The sequence below is a fragment of the Zonotrichia leucophrys genome, chromosome 20, assembly GCF_028769735.1.
Source record: "Zonotrichia leucophrys gambelii isolate GWCS_2022_RI chromosome 20, RI_Zleu_2.0, whole genome shotgun sequence".
In the NCBI taxonomy this organism is placed as follows: Eukaryota; Metazoa; Chordata; class Aves; order Passeriformes; family Passerellidae; genus Zonotrichia; species Zonotrichia leucophrys.
Genome location: NC_088189.1, coordinates 2,272,334 through 2,291,636, shown reverse-complemented (window position 1 = coordinate 2,291,636; position 19,303 = coordinate 2,272,334). Strand labels below are relative to the sequence as shown.

General features: G+C 46.8%; 2 protein-coding genes across 2 annotated transcripts; one reads left to right on the top strand and one right to left on the bottom strand.

The window, feature by feature from the left end:
* Positions 1 to 5,080, top strand: AURKA (aurora kinase A). The gene is made up of 8 exons (XM_064729951.1): positions 1 to 242; positions 890 to 1,169; positions 1,696 to 1,771; positions 2,385 to 2,576; positions 2,807 to 2,945; positions 3,268 to 3,416; positions 3,951 to 4,125; positions 4,417 to 5,080. The coding sequence occupies exons 1-8, from the start codon at positions 189 to 191 to the stop codon at positions 4,600 to 4,602; spliced, it is 1,251 nt and encodes a 416-aa protein (XP_064586021.1). The 5' UTR covers positions 1 to 188; the 3' UTR covers positions 4,603 to 5,080.
* A 434-nt stretch (positions 5,081 to 5,514) lies between these two features.
* Positions 5,515 to 12,316, bottom strand: FAM210B (family with sequence similarity 210 member B). The gene is made up of 4 exons (XM_064729952.1): positions 12,145 to 12,316; positions 10,209 to 10,381; positions 8,023 to 8,264; positions 5,515 to 7,776 (listed from the first exon to the last, which is right to left on the bottom strand). Exons 1-3 carry the CDS (start codon positions 12,271 to 12,273, stop codon positions 8,048 to 8,050), a joined length of 519 nt encoding a protein of 172 aa, XP_064586022.1. The 5' UTR covers positions 12,274 to 12,316; the 3' UTR covers positions 5,515 to 7,776; positions 8,023 to 8,047.
* Positions 12,317 to 19,303: the final 6,987 nt, after the last annotated feature.

Here is a 19,303-nt window from a genome sequence, read left to right as displayed (position 1 = left end):
CAAACAGCTCCGGCGGCCCTGAGGCGGCGGCGGCTCCGCGGGAGCGTGGGGCGGGCAGGGGGAATCGGTCCCGGCCCGCTATCGATAACGAGTGGTAATCGATAAGGGACCCGGATTCCCTGTGCTCCGCTCACCGAGCCCCTCTCGCCCTCAGCCCGAGCCGCACGGGCCGCTCCCGCTCTGGCGCTATGGACAGGAACATGAAGGAGAACCACGCCGCGTACCCAGGCCGCGCTGCCAAGGTAAGGTGTGAAATACGCGGTTTGTGTGCCTCTTCCTGAGCAGCTTCCTCTGCTGCATCCTTGGTCTCCATGCTTGGGAATTTGCTATTAAAATTCTAGTCTGTTCAAGGGGTGGTCTTTAGTTCTTACTTTTTGGGTTTGTTTCTCCCTGTTTCATATTAATTACAGGTTTCAAACTAGTAATTTGTCTTTCAGTAGCTTTCACCTAGAGAAAACAACCCATAGCTGATTTTTAAAAATTACTGTTAATGTTAGCATATCTTATTATATAGGGAAAGCCTCTTTATATTATAAGTATTTAAGAGCCCTTAAAGAGAAAGTGCATGTGTATAATCAAATTGTTTTAGATACAGTTTCTAAAAGCAAGCACTGTGCAAATGTTACTATGGATACACATGTGCAGCAGTGCTCAAGATCACCCTGAGTATTGTATTTTTTCATTTAGAAATACAGGCACCATCTCGTTTGTTTATATAAAACTGAATTGGGGTGGTAAGTTTTTGGAACAGTATAAGCAAAATTTCCTTTTAATTAACTACTCAATGCATGTTTTTTAGTGTTTCTGTTGAAGTGCTTTTGTGTGAGTGGGGCTGTGAAGGTTCTGCTGTGCTGCTGCACCATTAACACGTTCTCCTTTCTCTCTGAAGGTCACCAATCCCATCGGGGATGTCCCCAAGCGTGTCCCCGTGTCGCAGCACTCAGCCCAGAGCCGCTCGCTCACCAGTGGAGCTCCAGCCCGAGTTCTGTGTCCTGCAAACTTCGCCCAGCGAGTCCCCGTGCAGCCCCAAAAACCTGCACTGACAGCCCAAAAACCACCCAAAAACCAAACAGCGCAGCAGCCCCGGCCCAAAGCGCCCCAGCAGGCCACTGTGAGACCTCAGGCTGCCAGCAAGAGCAGTGAGAAACCTGCCCAGGCTGCAGCACCTGGTAATTGTGAGGGTGATTTCCCTGGGAGCCCAGCTGTGGCACTCAGGATGCTCCTAAAGCTGCTGCTGATCCAGGGACGGTCCTGGAGGGAAGTTCTTGGTTGTGCCCCCAAACAGAAGAGCAGCACATGGTTCACTTTGGGTGTTGCTGCACCATCCTTGTAAATTTATCTGTGAATTAACCAGTTAGAGACAATATGGTGTTAAAAACTTCCAGGTGCTCAGCAGCGAGCTGGGAGTTAATGTAATTTGCATTGAGACCTCACAGGTTCTCCAAGATTCATGCACAAGGATACCTTTGTCTGGGGAGGGGGAAAGAATTCATGGGTTTTTATGCTCAGAAAGCTTTTTAAATTGCATTTTGCCAGGGCTGTTTGTTTCCCAGCAGTCAGCTGTGCTAGGTTGCTTAAAATGTCCTGGAATGGATTCTAAAAGCTGCTTGAGATGATGCTCAGGGGTTAGATTTGTTCCTATGTGTGTGTTCCCATGAGTCTGGTTCATACATTGCTTTCCTTCTCTGTACACAGCACAGAACCCTGAAGCAGAAAACACCTCGAAACAGAAAACAGAAGAGACCAAGAAGACAAGTGAAGAGACTAGAAAGTAAGTTCTGGGCCTAAGCTCTAGATAACTGAGCCCTGCTGGAGCTCCTTTGCTCTGGAGCCTGGTGACCCCCACACTGTGCAGGCACACACAAGGAAAGCAGCCTTTGGCCTGGTAATTGCCAGGAACAAGGACTTGCTGTAATCTAAAGAAAACTTTGGGCTAAATGCAGAGTAGCTCATCCCAGGGGAGAGAGAGCACTGATAGCTCTGCCCCAGTCACGAGATGTGCTCCTGAAAACAAAACCTCCTTCATCTGGGCAGGAGGCTGCAGGCTAATTTGGGATGAAGCTGAGTTTGTTTATGGCAACTTTATGTTGTTTTGCCATGCCCTGGTGATGTGTCTGGGTTAGGAGTATCTAAAGGAACCCAGCTTGGTAAACAGTCTTCATTTTGTTCCAGTGTGGTTGGTGTAGTGTCTGCAGAAGCCTCAGGAGGGAAGAATATAGCTTTCAGAACTTCCTTTTGAAATCTCAATGCCTTTATTCTCTTAGTGTTTTCATAAAGACTAAAATCTAGTTTAGAGCACTCAACATCTCTTGAACAGGAACGTTATAAACTGTAAATCTGAGTCAAAGGCAACACCACTCCAACTTTTGACTTTCCTCTTGCAGAAGGCAATGGTCTCTTGATGATTTTGAAATTGGTCGTCCTCTGGGGAAAGGAAAATTTGGCAATGTTTACCTGGCACGTGAAAAACAGAGCAAATTCATTCTTGCACTGAAAGTGCTCTTTAAAGCACAGCTGGAGGAGGCTGGTGTGGAGCATCAGCTGCGAAGAGAAGTGGAAATACAGTCTCACCTTAGGTAAGGTTTAGTGGCTATTCACTCTGCTTTGTTTGCATGCAAATAAACAAAGTAACCTCCATTATGATAAGATTTCTTCTTTATGATAAGATTTTGTGTGTTGTGAACTGAAGGAATGGATGAGCTGAAATTCCTGTGCTTGCCTTGGGAGTTGGGGGGGGAGCAGGACAGGGAAATTAAAGGTTGTGGACAAACACTGGATTCAGAAGAACACTGAAATCTCTTTGCAGGCACCCCAACATTCTCAGATTATATGGCTACTTCCACGATGTGACAAGAGTCTACCTGATCCTGGAGCATGCACCTCGTGGGGAGGTCTACAGGGAGCTCCAGAGGCTCACCAAGTTTGATGAGCAAAGAACTGCTACTGTAGGTTGTTCCAGCTTCCTCTCCATTCCTCTTGTGTCTGGGATCTCTGCAGGACAGAGCCAGCCCTTCAGATCAACTTCTGGGGGAACTGAGATTCCTTAGCTGCTGGTTGGCATCTGGGCAGGGAATGACTGGGGAGGGCTATGCAGGAATTCATGTTCAGAATTGTTTAATATTGCAAGGCACAGCCTGGATTGCCAGGCTTCAAGGGTTAAGGAATAATTGCTTTAAGTTAAAATTATGATTATGCCTGCTGCAGCCAGATAAACAGGTGATAGAATCTTAAAGATTGTGGCTTAAAGGTTGTTTTTTCTGCACCCAGTACATCACAGAACTGGTAGATGCCCTCTCGTACTGTCACTCCAAGCGTGTGATCCACAGGGACATCAAGCCGGAGAACTTGCTGCTGGGATCCAATGGAGAGTTAAAAATTGCTGACTTTGGGTGGTCAGTGCATGCTCCATCCTCTAGGTGAGAATTCCCTCTCTTGTGCACTGAAATCCTTCTGTGGAGTCAGTTTTGTCACACAGCTGAGGAAGGGAGGAACGTGGGACCTTCTAGAAATCCTGGGGAAATGCTGCTATGACAAAGGTTCTAACAGGCACCTGGTGTGGCAGAGGGTTGTTGTCCTGGGTTTTAGTTCAAACCTTGCTGACCCTCAGAGGAAGGTTGGTGTAGGGTTACAGTGGTCTCTGAGATGGCAAACCTGCACTTGGGCTCAAACATTACTCTGGCAATTTGGTTGTTTCTGAGACAGTGGGAAATTGCACCTGAGAAGGGAGGAACAGGTTTGTTCTAGCCTGTGGGATGAAGAAAGGAGCTAGGACTGACTGATTGCAGGGACTGAGATACTTTCAGAAGTAGAAAATGCCCTGCTGGCTTTTCTTTCCCATCTATTCTGGGTGGTGCTGAAGTACAGATGATTGCCAGCATTAGTTCTTATCTGGCTCTTGAAATAGATCCTCTAATTATCTTAATCAATAATTAACTTGGACTTTTCTTCAGGAGAACAACTCTCTGTGGGACACTTGACTACCTACCTCCTGAAATGATTGAGGGAAGAACACATGATGAAAAGGTGGATATTTGGAGCCTGGGAGTTCTGTGCTATGAGTTCCTTGTAGGGAAACCACCTTTTGAAACCAAAACCCATCACGAAACCTACAGAGCTATTTCAAGGGTAAGTGCCAGTGCTTATCTGGATTAGCTGGGCCATGCTTTTAGTTCTAGAAAGGTTTCAGCAAACTTTGAAGCATAATGAAGACAAACATAAGAATGTACAAATACTTTCACAAGCAGTGAGAAGCTTGTTTGGGGTTATAATGAAATTATTTTACCAACAGGCAGAAGGTGCACAGCCTACAAGGCTGGCACAGCTTTCAAGAGGTAACTTGAGTAGAACCCTTTGGTTTTATCATTTGGTTATTGCTAAAGAACTTTTGCATGATTGTTACTGTCCTTTTTGCCTTAGGTGGAATTCAAGTTTCCTCCATTTGTAACAGAAGGTGCGAGGGATTTAATTTCCAAGCTCCTGAAGCACAACCCCTTCCATCGGCTGCCCCTGAAGGATGTGCTGCTCCATCCCTGGATCACAGCAAACTCCACCAAGACTCCCACCAGCAGGAAGAGTGATGGTGCTGCCCCCTCCAAAACATAGCTTGAGGAGGGTGACTGGTGGGATGGACAAGAGGAGCCCTGTACTGTGACTACTGTAATGCTTACAATAGGAAAAGCAGGTCTTGGAATTAGTGGCAATTGGGATGCAAATCCTTGGGTTGGTTGGTGTCTTAAACTCGAATTGCAGCAGAAAATTATTTGACTTTTCTCTGGAGCTTGTGGAATATTTAATGTACTTGAAATCAGTTCCATGTGGGCCAGTTTGCTGGTGTAAGTATGAAGCTGTTGGAGGCTCTTGTGCTGAAATGGTTGTTGTTCCACCACGGGGAAGTTGTTCTGGCTTATGGAACAGTGCAATATCCTGGAGATGCCTGCTCAGGGTGTAACCTGTGGTGTAACCTGAAACTGAGCTGAATGCCTTTTTCAAGTGTTCCAAAAATGATGTGGCAATTGGTTTTGTCTCTAGTTTTAAATGTGAGCACTCAATTTGTAAAATAAAACTTGTTATACTGCACCAAGCAGGGTGAGCTTCCTTGTGGCACTGCTTGGTCAGCACCAGCACAGCTGAGCTGCTGCTCCCAGGGGTGAATTCCCAAAGCAGAATTCCCACCTCTGTCAGAAGGGAAGCTCAAAGTGCTGGTGCCACACATTGACCATCCCACAGCCCCAATTTAGGGTTGCAAGGTAAGTACCAGATGTGCTGCTACTTCACCTGCTTGGTTTATTGAGAGCTTGGCCTGCTCTGTCCTTTTTCCAATTTATTCAAACATTTTCCAGCCCTTTCTCTCAGAAGTACTTTCAGATTATGTTGGCTAACAGCAAGTAACAACACCAGATGTTTCTAAGACACTCCTTAAAATGCACCAAGGGTAAGGCCCCTTGCCACCAAAATCAATGTCAACTCTTTTCCAGGAAAACACTTACAGCAAACTAAGAGAAAGCAATTTATTGATTTTCAGAATAAGACTTTGCTATTTTACAAACAGTTTTAAAAAATGATCCTTCTACAAGCAAGGATTCCAGAATTCAAAATATATTCTCAAATTAATTTAAAATATACTTTGCAAAAATCTTCATCTAAACAAACTGCCAGTAGTTTATACAACCACAAAAGTAATCAGAATTCTGGCCACAATTTATATTAAGCTGTTTCTTTACAGAAGAAAACTCTAGTGCTGGGTGCCTTCTACTGGCTTGTAAATGATTTTATTGTTTTAAATGATTTTGTATGATTTTGAAAAAACTTTGAATATTCCTTCCTTATTACATTTAAGACAAAGCATCTTTCTCAGAAATTATTCTAACTGAAGTAAACAAGGCTGCCTTGGAGTTATTTTGGAATTCTTATCCTTGGTCCACATGAAACCTGGGCATTTCTGGGGGGGAGGGAGTTAAGGTGCAATTTAATATTCTGGCTGAGGGGAGGCAAGAGGCTGCTCATAACAAGAAGTTATTTGCTCCTTGTTCTTCCCTCAGCCTGCTCTTATCAAAACTCCACCCTTTCTTCCTCTCTAGTCACTAAATTTTAGCAAAACTAGAAAGCTATTTCAGAGTATTTTCCTGCTATTTTACTGAAATCAGAGCTCCAAACCCAGGCCTACCCCAGTGTGACATTAATTAATCTGTTGTAGGATCAGGCTGCAGCTTGACTGGGATGTAGATATCCACCCCTGTAACTACATTCTAACACCACAGTGTCCCCACAAGGAAAGGCAAAGGCAAAGCCCCCTCATTGCTACATTCACCAGTCTCAGCCCACAGCACAGGAATTCTTCCTGGGAAGCTGGGATTTGGAATGTTTGCACTTCTGGTGCAGATGATTTGAGTTTCACCCATGGGAGCAGAAAGCAGCTGGGGTTAAAGATTTTTTAAAAAGTGTTTCCAGTACAAAGGCAGATCTCTGTTATAAATCCCCAGCTCCTTTCTGCCTTGATGCTGTCTGGAGTATGTTCACATGGGTAATTCTGGTTACACTGATTTCAGTAGGCTCAGGGTTTCTTCTGAGTCTATAGACACTTAAAAACAAAGGGACTTCAGTAAGGCTGGCTCCCAGCCAGCACATTTTCAAACAAAATCTTGGACTATGGAAGCAGCACACATAGTTTCAGAACAGTGCTTCACCTATTGTGCCTAAACCAATTATGACTGCAATAATTTCTCATGTGGGTACTCCTACTGAAGTCAGTTCAGTGCCTGTGCTGTACTGCAAGAAGGGCTATAACAAAAGCCTGTTCTAACAAAAAAAACACCCACCTGCCACTTTAGATTCCAATACATGCCCTTATCAAGAGAAGTACCCATGTAGTGACATATTGTTTATTCTGCTGGAAAGACACTCTCAGTGTTACTCAGCTACACAACAATAAATAAAAGCTATGACTGGTTTTAAAAGAAATAAAAAAAGGCTCAAAAGCTGGCTTATAAAGACCCAGAACTATGCTCCCTGTCAAGCATTTATATTCCCATTTCAACAGGTTTGTCCTAAGAATAAGCAGCAAAAGGGACAGGAGACAGGGACAGCACTTTTCACAGTGACATTTACCTGAAGGAACAAGTGAGAAACCAAGATGAGATCGACCTGAACCCAGAGCAGTCTTTGAAAGAAACGCTTGCCCTGCAGAGCTGTGTGTCTGCCCTGGAGAGCAGGGCAGGGGCTCAGGGGCTGGAGGCAGAGGGGTTTGAAGAGGCTGGCCAGGGGCTCAGGGGCTGGAGGCAGGGGGTTTGAAGAGGCCAGACAGGAGCTGGAGGCAGGGGGTTTGAAGGGGCTCAGGGGCTGGAGGCAGGGGGTTTGAAGAGGCTCAGGGGCTGGAGGCAGGGGGTTTGAAGAGGCCAAGGGCTGGAGGCAGGGGGTTTGAAGGGGCTCAGGGGCTGGAGGCAGGGGGTTTGAAGAGGCCAGGAGCTGGAGGCAGGGGGTTTGAAGAGGCCAGGGGCTCAGGGGCTGGAGGCAGGGGGTTTGAAGAGGCTCAGGGGCTGGAGGCAGGGGGTTTGAAGAGGCCAGGGGCTCAGGGGCTGGAGGCAGGGGGTTTGAAGAGGCTCGCCAGGGGCTCAGGGGCTGGAGGCAGGGGGTTTGAAGAGGCCAGACAGGGCCTCAGGGGCTGGAGGCAGGGGGTTTGAAGAGGCCAGCCAGGGGCTCAGGGGCTGGAGGCTGGGGGTTTGAAGAGGCCAGGAGCTCAGGGGCTGGAGGCAGGGGTTTGAAGAGGCTCAGGGGCTGGAGGCAGGGGGGTTGAAGAGGCTCAGGGGCTGGAGGCTGGGGGTTTGAAGAGGCCAGCCAGGGGCTCAGGGGCTGGAGGCAGGGGGTTTGAAGGGGCTCAGGGGCTGGAGGCAGGGGGTTTGAAGGGGCTCAGGGGCTGGAGGCAGGGGGTTTGAAGGGGCTCAGGGGCTGGAGGCAGGGGGTTTGAAGGGGCTCAGGGGCTGGAGGCAGGGGGTTTGAAGAGGCCAGACAGGGGCTCAGGGGCTGGAGGCAGGGGGTTTGAAGAGGCCAGAGCTCAGGGGCTGGAGGCAGGGGGTTTGAAGAGGCCGGCCTTGCGGCAGTAGCGCACCACGAAGGGCACGGACACCACGGTGATGCTGATGCGCACGGGGGCGAAGAGCTTGTGCACAGCATAGGCCAGCACGAAGGTGCTGGTGCCAGCTGCCATCCGGGACTGCAGAGAGGCCTCGCTGAAGCCCAGCTTGAGCAGCACCGCGCTCATGTCCACGCCGCTGCAGAGAGAGAGGTGCTGCTTTAGGGTGGCATGGAAAATACAAAAATCCAAACTGCAGGGGGTTTGCTCACAAAGGTTCGTGTGAGCAAACGCTCTACTCAGCCTTTAGAGATGGAGTTTCTCTTAGTGATTCTTAAAGAGTAACTGTAAAGTAACTAAAGTGAGGTTTGCTGAGAGGAGATGCTACTTTAGGTAAGGACTAAAAATACAAACTGCAGGGGGTTTGCTCACAAAGGTTCATGTGTCACCGCTCTACTCAGCCTTCAGAGATGGAGTTTCTCTTAGTGATTCTTAAAGAGTTACTGTGAAGTAACTCTTAAGTTTGCAAAGAGGAGATGCTGCTTTAGGTTAGGATTAAAAATACAAACTGCTGGGGGTTTGCTCACAAAGTTTCGTGTGTCATGGTTCTACTTAGACTTTAGAGATGCAGTTTCTCTGCAAAGTTATTTTTAAAGAGTTACTGTCAATCATTACTCTTAGCTGAAATGATGAAAGAAGTGTCTTGCACACAGAGTGATTTGGGAAGACAAACTCACTTCTGCTTCTCCTCATCAGCACAGCAGATGCTGTGGCACAGCCCATGAGCACCATGCTCATGTCCATGCCACTGCAGAGAGGAGATGCTGCTTTAGGTTAGGATTAAAAATACAAACTGCTGGGGGTTTGTTCACAAAGTTTCGTGTGTCATGGTTCTACTTAGACTTTAGAGATGGACTTTCTCTGCGAAGTAATTCTTAAAAGAGTTACTGTCAATCATATTACACTTAGCTGAAATTATGATAGAAGTGTCTTGCACACAAAATGATTTGGGAAGACAGAAATTCACTTCTGCTCCTCCCCATCAGTACAGCAGATGCTGTGGCACAGCCCATGAGCACCATGCTCATGTCCATGCCACTGCCGAGAGGAGATGCTGCTTTAGGTTAGGATTAAAAATATAAACTATTGGAATATGAAACAACACACCACAACAATAAACTGCTGGGGGTTTGCTCACAAAGTTTCATGTGTCACGGTTCTACTTAGACTTTAGAGATGGAGTTTCTCTGCAAAGTTATTTTTAAAGAGTTACTGTGAATTTGTGTTGGAGTTTCACCTTCCCAAATTTATATTAAACTATATTCTGTGTCTTGGGGAAATGTATCACCTAAGTACAAACCAGCTGAGGTATCTGCTGGTAGGCTTAGTGTTACAAAATGACAAATTGTCTAAAATCTACCAATTGAAGGAGGTGTTGAGGAGCTCAAATAGGCATTATCCACCAAATTCATTAATAGAAACATAGCAGATTTCATCAGGGATTCAACCAGACCTGAAGGAAAAAAATGTTGTCACCCTGTGCCACAATGTAGTAAACAGGAGAAATCAGGCATTCACCTATTCCCACTGGAGTCAGGAATGAGCAGCAGGGAATGTTTGGGGTAATAACACATTCCCCTGTCTCCTCAGCTGGAATACCTTGTGTAACACGCATTCCAACAAAGCCACACACAACTCCCCACCTGACTCCTGTATTTTCACTCTAATCCTCTTCTAGTGGCTGTTATTTTCTGCAGTTCAACTGCACAAACTGTGTTCAACACCCAGAAAAATACCTTTATCTCTAAGCCCCAGAGCACTTTTGCACGGCTCTATCTCCCCAGACCAAGCAAGAACAAAAGCTATCTGCAGAACAAACACATTTTCTGCCTGGTCAGTTATGGTGGTGCTGTGCCTGCTGTTTTCCCTGCTGATGAACCTGTGCAAAATGTCCATGTACAACTCTGCTGTCTCATGCCTGATGGGAGATCAGGTCCATTTATGGACCCATCCATACTCAAAATGCAGGAGGGAAGGTCCAACAGGCATCAAGAGCCTGTCTCCTGTCAGGGATAAGCACAATGGTAAATGTATTTTACTTTTACCACCATCTAGAGATGACAGACAGCTGTACAAACCTCACCTTGACACAGCCAGGTAGAAGATTCCCAGAGATACTAAGGAAATTCCAACATGGAAGGAAACCCCTACAGCACCATATTCTTTAAAAATTTGTTTCAGCTGCTGGGATTTGTTGAGTTTCTTGTTTTCAGCACTGGGCTCAGTGGCTGCATTTTTGAGGGGTTCAGCTGCATCCTAAAAAGAAAACAATTAGAAGTATTTGTCAGCATAAAGCAAAGATCATATTACAGTTAGCTGAAATTATGAAAGAAGTGTTTTGCACACAGAGTGATTTGGGAAGACAGAAACTCACTTCTGCTCCTGCACATCAGCACAGCAGATGCTGTGGCAGAGCCCAAACAAGCTCCCTTCTCCCACCTATTCCTGTCAAAGGAATGCACTGATCATGGTGTAAACTCTTACACAATTCAGGTTTCATAATTAAAAGCAGATTATTTGATCCCAATGTGTGCCAAGGCACGCCCAGACAGCTGCTGGAGCCATGAGACTGAGGTGTGAGAGCTATTTGCTTCCACCCCCTGCCCAGCTTCACCCAGTGACTCCCCGGGGCACAGCTCTTTGTTCCAGGGGCACTGCAAGCCCGCCTGGTACCGCTCCACAGCAGCTCCCCGATGGAAGAGATCCAAAGTTTAAGTTCCTTTAAATCACCCTTAGTGGACGAGCTGATGAAAGGAAGAACTGCAAGTGTTGACAGCCACAAGCAACTCTGTTGCTACGGTGTAGGCAACAACTGCTGAGAGCCCAAATGCACCGAAAATCTTTGTCACAGCACAAGTCATTGATAGATTTCTATTTGAGTACCTCTCAAGTGCAGAACTTCGTACTAAACCATATCCCAAAGTAATCTGAAAAGAAATCAAAGGAGGGCAGCTGTGCTGGCAGCCCTTGGAAACTCCCCATGCTCGCCAGAGAAGAAATACTGACAGGGAGAAAACATTTCCACAAAAACCTCAGGATTTGTCTCTAGTCGGGAGACATTAGAGGAATCCTTTCTTTCCAGCTGAGCTCAGCAGCAGAAGTGACAATGTGACACCACCACAGGACAGGTAGAGCCACCAGGTGCCTGCCACCACTGTCCCACTGTGGTTTCAAGGCATACAAATTCGAAGAAAAATATTCTTGATTAATTATTGCACTTGCTAAGATTGTAAATTAGCACACAAGACAGTCTTACAACCCTCAAGGTAAGCACACCGGCCGCCCAAACCCTAACCCCACATTTGTTGGCTGTTTTTCTCTTTTGTAATTATTTGTGTTACTTTGTATTTCATTTTGACAGGAAGTCATACAAATACAGAAACAGGAAATTGTGTAGCTTAGCTTATCCTGATTCTTGTCGTTCTAAAACTTTAGATTTTTCTTTTGTGACTCATGAGCTCTGGGTCTTAGGGATGGATCATAAGGACTGAAAAATTGCTTGTTCTGACCTTTCAAGTCCATTCCAATTCCACTGTATTCAGAGGCTCACACACCAGGAATGGTATTGAAGCAAAACATTAAAAAAGAATCATTTCAACAGATATCATTTGGAGTATCCAGGGCAGTCACGTAGGGAATAATGCCCAGCTTAGCAAGCAAAGCCGCTGCCAATTTCCATGTTACTCTGCGACAATATTCCAGCTAAAAAGCCGATTTTATTCGCATCATTCAGGCGATTTGAAGCATAAAAACACATCTAGAACACCCCGTGATCCTTCACAACGAGGCAGCAGAAACCACGCTGCAAATTACACTGCAGGCATTAAAGCTCACCCTGCCAACGTGCCCACCAGCAGGTGCGAAACAGCTCCCATAGAAACATGATTTATTGATCCCATGGGGGCTGGGAGAGGGGATTGAGGTTAAAAGCACGGAAATACACCCTAAAAAGCCGAGGAGCAGGGTGAGATCGGGGCGTTCAGCGCCGCCGGGCAGGCGGCCCCTCAGCCCTCACGTACCTTGGCGCGGGCGCGTTGAGGGCCCGGCCCCGGCGGCAGCGCGGCCCAGGCGGGGCAGGGGGAGCGGGGCAGGCGGAGCGGCGACAGCAGCGGCGACAGCAGCGGGGACGGCCGGCACAGGCGGTACATGGCGGCACCGCCGGCACACGGCAGCGGCCCGGCCCCCCGAGCGGCATGACGGGCCGGGCACACGCCCCGACCGCCTCCTTAAAGCCGCAGCGTTCGCGTTGGTGAGGCGCGGATGTCCTGTGGCACAGCGGGTTCGTCCCGGCCGTGCCCAGCCCCGCATTGGGCTCCTCACGGATGCGGCAGTCACGGCTTCTCTTGGCAGCCTGTGTTAGGGCCTCCTCATCCTCATTGCCAAGAATTTTGCCCTAATATTCAGTCTAATCCTTCCCTCTTTCATTTTGAAGTCATGCCCTCTCATCATGTCACTCCAAGCACTTACAAATGGTCACAGAGCTACAGAATATCCCGAGTTGGGCTGCACTCACAAGGATGATCCAGTTCAGCTCCAGGTTCTGCACAGAACGCCCCAACATTCCCCAACAAACGAGAGGGATTCTTCCTCAGGAACTGCAGTGACAGGGCGAGGGGGAATGGCTTCAAACACAGAGAGGGGAAATTCACAGCCCAACAATCCCAGCAATCGCACCCTGGGCATCCCTGTCTGAATGCGCAGCCTCGGCCGTGCCCATTCCCTGGGGAGCCTGGGCAGTGCCCAGCACCTCTGGGGAAGAACCTTTCCCAAAATCCAGCCTAACCCTCCCTGGCACAGCTCCAGCCGGTCCCTGGGTCCTGTCACAGCACCTTGCACTTGGCCTTGCTGAATGAACTTCACCAGGTTCACAGTCTCACCTCTGAAGCCTGTCCAGGTCCCTCTGGATGCCATCCATTCCTCCATGACCACCCGACACAGCTGGGAGCTGTCACAAGCTTGCCCTCATAACTGTGGTCACGAGGGTTTCATCCCTGCATTTTTCTGAAATGCAGAAAAAAATGCATTTTTCTGTGCCACCGCAGACACGGCTGCTCATGTCAGGGTGAAGGGTGAATATCCCTGACACTGCCTCCCCAAGTGGAGCCCCAGCAATGAAATCCTGCTCTCTGCCAGCTGCAAAGCCTTTCCTCTTCAGGCACGCTGTGTTTCCGCGGCCGTGTGAGCACACAGGCCTGAGGACAATGGGAGGACTGTGTCGATAAATGAGAGGAATTTGCCGTTCAGGAGCCCGGAGTGGAGCTGCACAGGACAGCACAGCATGGTGCAGTGCTGCTGGGTGGCTGCTGTCAAGTGCAAGGCTCCACAGAACAGATAGTTTCAGAAAGGATCTCAGGGGAAGAGAGGCTGAGAGCTTTTCTTGTATTGAAACAATCTGTTCTGTCTCAACAGCACTGCCAGTTCCATGCTTTGCACTGCCTGTAGTTCTTGCTTCATAAATCCAGCCCCTGTCTGAATGCTTTGGAGAAGAACACAATTCTCAGAACACAATCTCAATGTTTATTACTGCTCCAAAGCAGTTTGCTGTGTGTTTTCTGTGACTGCTTACACACCAACACCACTGGAGCAGACAGGTGATATTGGCATGGCACTGCTCTGAGCAGACCACACTACAACTTTGTCCATTTTCTTTCTGAATAATAAAAAAATCCCAGGAGTTCATTCTGGTCTCAGCAAAGGAGATGTCAGGGGCAGCTCTGGGCTCTGCACAGGGACACTGGGTCTGTCTGGGAGATCCATCAGAGCCTCTCTGGGACAGAGACCACGGAGCTGCTCTCCTGTGACAGATGTGTGGCTGCTGCTGGACAGCCAAAAATCCCGGGCAAGTGCAGAAAAGAGCAGGAGGTCACTTAATGAGGCATGAAAGCATTAGGGCTGGCACTTGTATATGCACAGCCTGGCTGTCTGCTGCCCCCAAATCTCAGTGGGAGGTTTTGTTTGGAAGCAGGAAGGAACAATATGATAAACAGCCAGTGATATATGCTCAGTGAAAAGGGAGCAAACAGCCAGGCTGGAGATACCTTAATGTGAAGATGGTTTATAAGAAAAAGATATTAGCTGTGTCCTGCTCATTGTAACTAAAACCAAGGGGAGAAGGTACAGCTTTCAGAAACAGCTCAAGGAAAGGCATCTGGACAGACACATATTTACAAACACACCTCAAAATGTTTTGGTGTCTGCATTAAATATAAGATAAACTGAAAAGAGGCATGCTGCAAAATGCATGCTGCTAAAAAAATGCACAGATCTCAACAGTGTGTTCTGCAGTTCTGAAACACAAGTGTGGGGTGTGGAGATGTGAACCCCAATTCCAGACGGCTCAGGGATATGGTATTTAAAAATAAATCTAAATTACTGACACACTTTATCTACTACATTTGTGCTCTGTCTGAAACCCTGTTCCATCTCTCAGCCTGTTCCTACATAGATAAACTCTTATTTTCCATTTGCAATTTTCCTACAGCCAGAGAGTGCTGCTCTGGTTTTGTGTTATTTGTGTTATTGCACTCACTGTTTATCATCAGTAAAAGGGAAGCTGGGAATTGAGCTGAGAGCTATTGAAGAGGCAGTAGGTAAAATGTCACCAGGAGATGCATTTGAATTTCTGTGAGGCAAAGACTTTTCCATAATGACCATCCTCTATAATTTGTCAGAAAGGCTTGTCATGTTTTTATCAGAATGTGTATAATGTAGTAACACAGGGGGTACTCTTTATCAAGGTATCTATTATAAAGCTCTTAGATGACAATTTCCCTTCCATAATTTGACTTTCTGAAGTCAAAATCTCTCTTGGTTTGACAGCGCTGGAGGAACAGTGCCAGAACTGAAGTGTTCTCTAATGTACAATTTCTGTAACCAGAAATCCAGGATGCAGAGTTGTTCAGTCTGTGCTTTGCTGAGAGCCCAAGCTAAATACAACCACTGCTGCCTGTGGGACTCTGCAGTGAGCAGCTTTAGGAGTTAAATCCATTTGCAGGGATAAATGAGATCAGTAATTCAGTAACAGCTTGGGAGAATGTCTTAGCCAACCTACAAGGATGTTTTGATGATGAAGAAATCTTAGAAGTCTGCTAAGTTTTCTAAATTGCATGAGAGCAGATTCATTACATGTTTTTAGAATTATTTAATCTACAAATAATTCAGGGATTGTGAATGTGCTGGCACCAAAATTTAATGCCTTCTAATGGACACGTAGGAAGTGGTTCCTGTGTGAGAGTGGGAGGCAATTTCTTCTTCGTGCTGGAAGCTGTGTCATTTAGCATTATTACAGATGTAGTAATGTCATGCATAGAAATGTAATGAGATGAGCTGTGAACTGATCATGAACCTCATTTAGAACAGAAGCTAAGGTAAATTTTTTCACATTATAGTAAATTAAGGGCATGGCATGTGAACTAGTTTTAAGTAGCCCTGTTCTTTAGTACATTGGCTTTTTCACATCATGTTCCCAGAGTGTTTGAATCATGAAGACAAGATAATGGAGTAGTTGATAAGTTGAATAAGAATAAAAATGATATCAGGAAAGGAATATCCATCTGCAGTTGATAAACATACTTATTAGTGAAGTTCTGGGTCACGGATCCTTGAGTACATGCAATCAGCTTTCAGGGACATTCTTCTCAAGCAAACCAGTAGAAAGTCATTAACTCTTGGGGAAAAGACTGCAGTGCTAGGATTGCTAAATCCAGTGAAATCCAGCCCAGGCATTTTCATCTTTGAGAGAACTTCAGGGCAAGAAAAACTTCTCAACAGGACAGCAAAGAAGGAATTATTTGTTTATTTTACCTGGAAATCCTTGAAGAACGGGGCTGTGTGAGCCTGTCCTGGAGATGTGGAATCCCTGATTGTCCAAGCAAGGGGAACAGTGGGTTCAACTCAAATCCTCCTTAATCGGGAAATTTACATGATGACTTGCGGGATCCTCTGCACAAGGGGGAACTTCCCCTACCCAGCAGGTCTTGCTCTTTAACCCTACTCTATTTCTGGCCAGGATGTTGTTCTGGCCAGGATGTATCACAGAAATCATTTCATCTACACACCGCCCGGGTATGCAGAGAAAATCATTCCGTGACGCATGGATTTGACTGGATTTCCCATCAATTTTATGCAGTCAAAACCCACAGAGATTCATCGGTTCAAGGTTGATTGGTTGCAAGTCACGTAGTTCTCAGTGTTTGGTTTCCTATTGGTTACAGATCGCTTCTGATGCTAATTTGCTCCTCATTCTTATCTCTTCTTCCCTGACCAGGTGCTCAGACCACCCCAGGGCTGTTGTTTGGAGCTGATGGTTCGTTAATTGCTGTTGATGGACGTTATCCTTTGAGTATCTTCTGTGCCACTCTCAGTCTGTTGAGACAATGCCCATGGATAGAAACTCTAATTCCCTTCCCCCGGGGCAAAAGCGAACACAGGCTGCACTTGATAATACCAAAAGCCTTTTCCAACCTAGTTCATTCTATGATTCTGTGAAAACTGACTAAAGTTATAAAATAAAAAAAAATTAAACTTGGTGTATTTTCCAACACCTTGGTTGACACAAGGCAGCAGCATTAATTCTCCTCTCCACAAGATCCTCGCCAGTGATCCTCTGATGAGATGTTTTTTCATTTGGCCGGTGTGATGTGCAGCCTTTTGGGTATATGTGAGTGCAAATCACATCCTGCCGGGTGTGGGATTGATAGCCCGGCAGCGCAGGGAGGTTATTTCCTCACAGAGCAGCTGAACTACAGGAGTGACAGCAGAACCTCTTCCTTGGCACCCGCTGTGTCACCCTAAGGGTGGCTCAGCTCCGTGCCCCAACATCTCCTTCTGCCCCAGCTCTGGCAGCTCTGCGGTGTCCGGTTTTTCTCGGCTGTTTGAGGGGCCTGGAATGGCCCGAGGTGGCCTTGGGGCAGCCCGCGTATCGAAGGACGAGAAGAGGCTTCAGTTCTTCTTTCGGTTTTTATGTTTATTAATTGTTTATCTAAAAGATGTTCTTTCAGCCGAACAGAGATCTGCTCAGCAGTCAGCCATGGGCACACTGTCTGCCCTCCCGGGCAGCCACGTATCTTTATACCCATTGTTACGTGTACAATATTTATCATTTTTTCCCAATACCATTTATTCTTATTACTCGGTGCACTTTCAGTGCCACCATGGCCAAGAAGATGGAGGAGAAGAGGAGGAAGAAGAAGGACAGGACACGCCCCAATTCCTCCATCTTACTCCTCTAAACCCCCCTGTACATAAATCCTAAACCCTGTGTCTCACCCTCTAATTAACCAATCCCTTCACCATTCACCCCGGTGAAGCCCTCATCCTTGTCGTCTCCTGTGTAGGATCAAAGTCCAGCCACCAGACACTTCTGGCAACATTCCAGGACTCCCGAGCCCCCCAAGGTGGTCTCGGTGGCTCAGCACCTCAGGACTGAGATCCTGAGATCCGACACTGCGGCACACAAATCTCCCTTCACAGCAGCACTGCAGCTCTCCCCTTGCTGAAACCATTCACCTGGGCTACGTGTGAGGAGCAATGACTGCTGTACCCACTGCTGGTTCCTTGAGATGTGCTTGTCATGGAGCCATTCTCCATTGGAACACAGGCTTTAACAAAAACCTATCTATCTTTTTTGGTGTTGTCATCTCATTGCAAAAGTCCCATAACTTCTCAGTGTTTTCTCATGGGTGGCTCCCCACAGCGGTGACTTCTCCTTCTCAGCAGAGCCAACAAACTCCACCCCTCTCTGCTCACCCAGCTAACCCACTTTTTGTAGCACTCTTTGTATTGGACACAGCTGTGGCCTGTTAAGGGCAGGCCTGTTCCTGATTTTGGTGATTGGTACAGCTACAGCTCCTCAGGTGTGAGACAACCATCTGCACTATCTTTATTTTCTTACATTCTATCCCTCCACATTTTGGTACCCAGCAAAGTTTGCATAACTCATGTCTGTGAGGAATTTATCATCTTCTAGCCTTAGATTGATATTTATGTTACACCGAAGTGCAAACAGTCACTCCTGTACCTGGGCTTTGGCATTTGGAGAAGATTTTTGATGGTTATTTATTTATCATTCATTGCAGCCCACTCTATTTGTCATTCAGGGCAGCCCACTCTGAGGTGCGGTGTCTGCTCCAGACCTGCACCTCTAGAAATGAGCTTTCAAACTTGGAGTAGCCCAGCAAAAGTGCAGCGTCTTGTGCTGATTGCTAAACACAGAGAGGCTGCAAATGATGCTGTGTGCTGAGTTCTGTTTAACATCTGCTGCCACTAACATGGGCAAAGTGGTATTTTGTGATGTGAAAAATGATGGGGCCAAATTTGGCAGCTGAGTGTTTGAACTGCTTTGCCTCCTCAAGGTATTTCATACCTCATTTGATTCCCATGGACTTTTAAATTTAAATTCAAAAGCTTCTACTTTAGATTTAATTTTTGATTCCTCACATTACTGATGATAATTTAGCTTCATGAGAACTTAAGAAAAATTAGGCAAGAAATGTTCCAGGCAGTTAGGGAACAGATTGTCCAAGGCCAGGTTGGACAGGACTTGGGGCAACCTGGGACAGTAGGAGGTGTTCCCTGCCCATGGTGGACTGGATGATCATGAAATTCCCCTCCAACCCAAGCCATTCTACGTGGTTTGTATTTGTTTTTCTAAATGTTCAACAATTTCAAATTGTTTTCCAAGTATAAGAGCCAGTTGTTCTTTCCCCTTCAGGCTGGAAAGCTGTGTAAATAGCTGATAACATCCTCTTGTAGCAGCCCATAACTCGCATTCCCAAGGGCAGATTTTGCTGCCCTTTGCTCCTCACCAATATTGCTGTAAAGCCAATTGTCAGTCCATTTAGACGGAACAAGTACCAGCCAAGGCCACATTCCCTCTTTTCCACCTCTCACTGCATAATGCCGTAATGAGATTCTGGTCAGACGGTTCAGTGCGATGCAATATTCAATCTGTACTCGGAAAAGGCTGCTGTGAATTGCTGGGCACGGTGATTAGCCCCTGTTTGTCCGAGGTTACTGGAAATTGTCACATCTTGCAGGTGCTGTGCTGGGACACGGCCTTGGGGAGGAGTGACGCACTCTGCGCTCCGAGGGACACAGCCTTTGTGCAGCAGGTCCTGGTGGAGCTGGCCAGGAGAAACCGGCCTGTGAACAGCCCTAGAGCAGGAGAAAGGGACCACG

Coding starts and splice junctions, on each gene's coding strand:
- FAM210B (XM_064729952.1), bottom strand. CDS start 12,273: ATGTACCGCCTGTGCCGGCCGTCCCCGCTGCTGTCGCCGCTGCTGTCG. Junction 10,382..12,144: donor CTCAACGCGCCCGCGCCAAG/GTACGTGAGGGC, acceptor TTTTCTTTTTAG/GATGCAGCTGAACCCCTCAA. Junction 8,265..10,208: donor TTCTACCTGGCTGTGTCAAG/GTGAGGTTTGTA, acceptor CTCTCTCTGCAG/CGGCGTGGACATGAGCGCGG.
- AURKA (XM_064729951.1), top strand. CDS start 189: ATGGACAGGAACATGAAGGAGAACCACGCCGCGTACCCAGGCCGCGCT. Junction 243..889: donor ACCCAGGCCGCGCTGCCAAG/GTAAGGTGTGAA, acceptor TTCTCTCTGAAG/GTCACCAATCCCATCGGGGA. Junction 2,946..3,267: donor ATGAGCAAAGAACTGCTACT/GTAGGTTGTTCC, acceptor TTCTGCACCCAG/TACATCACAGAACTGGTAGA.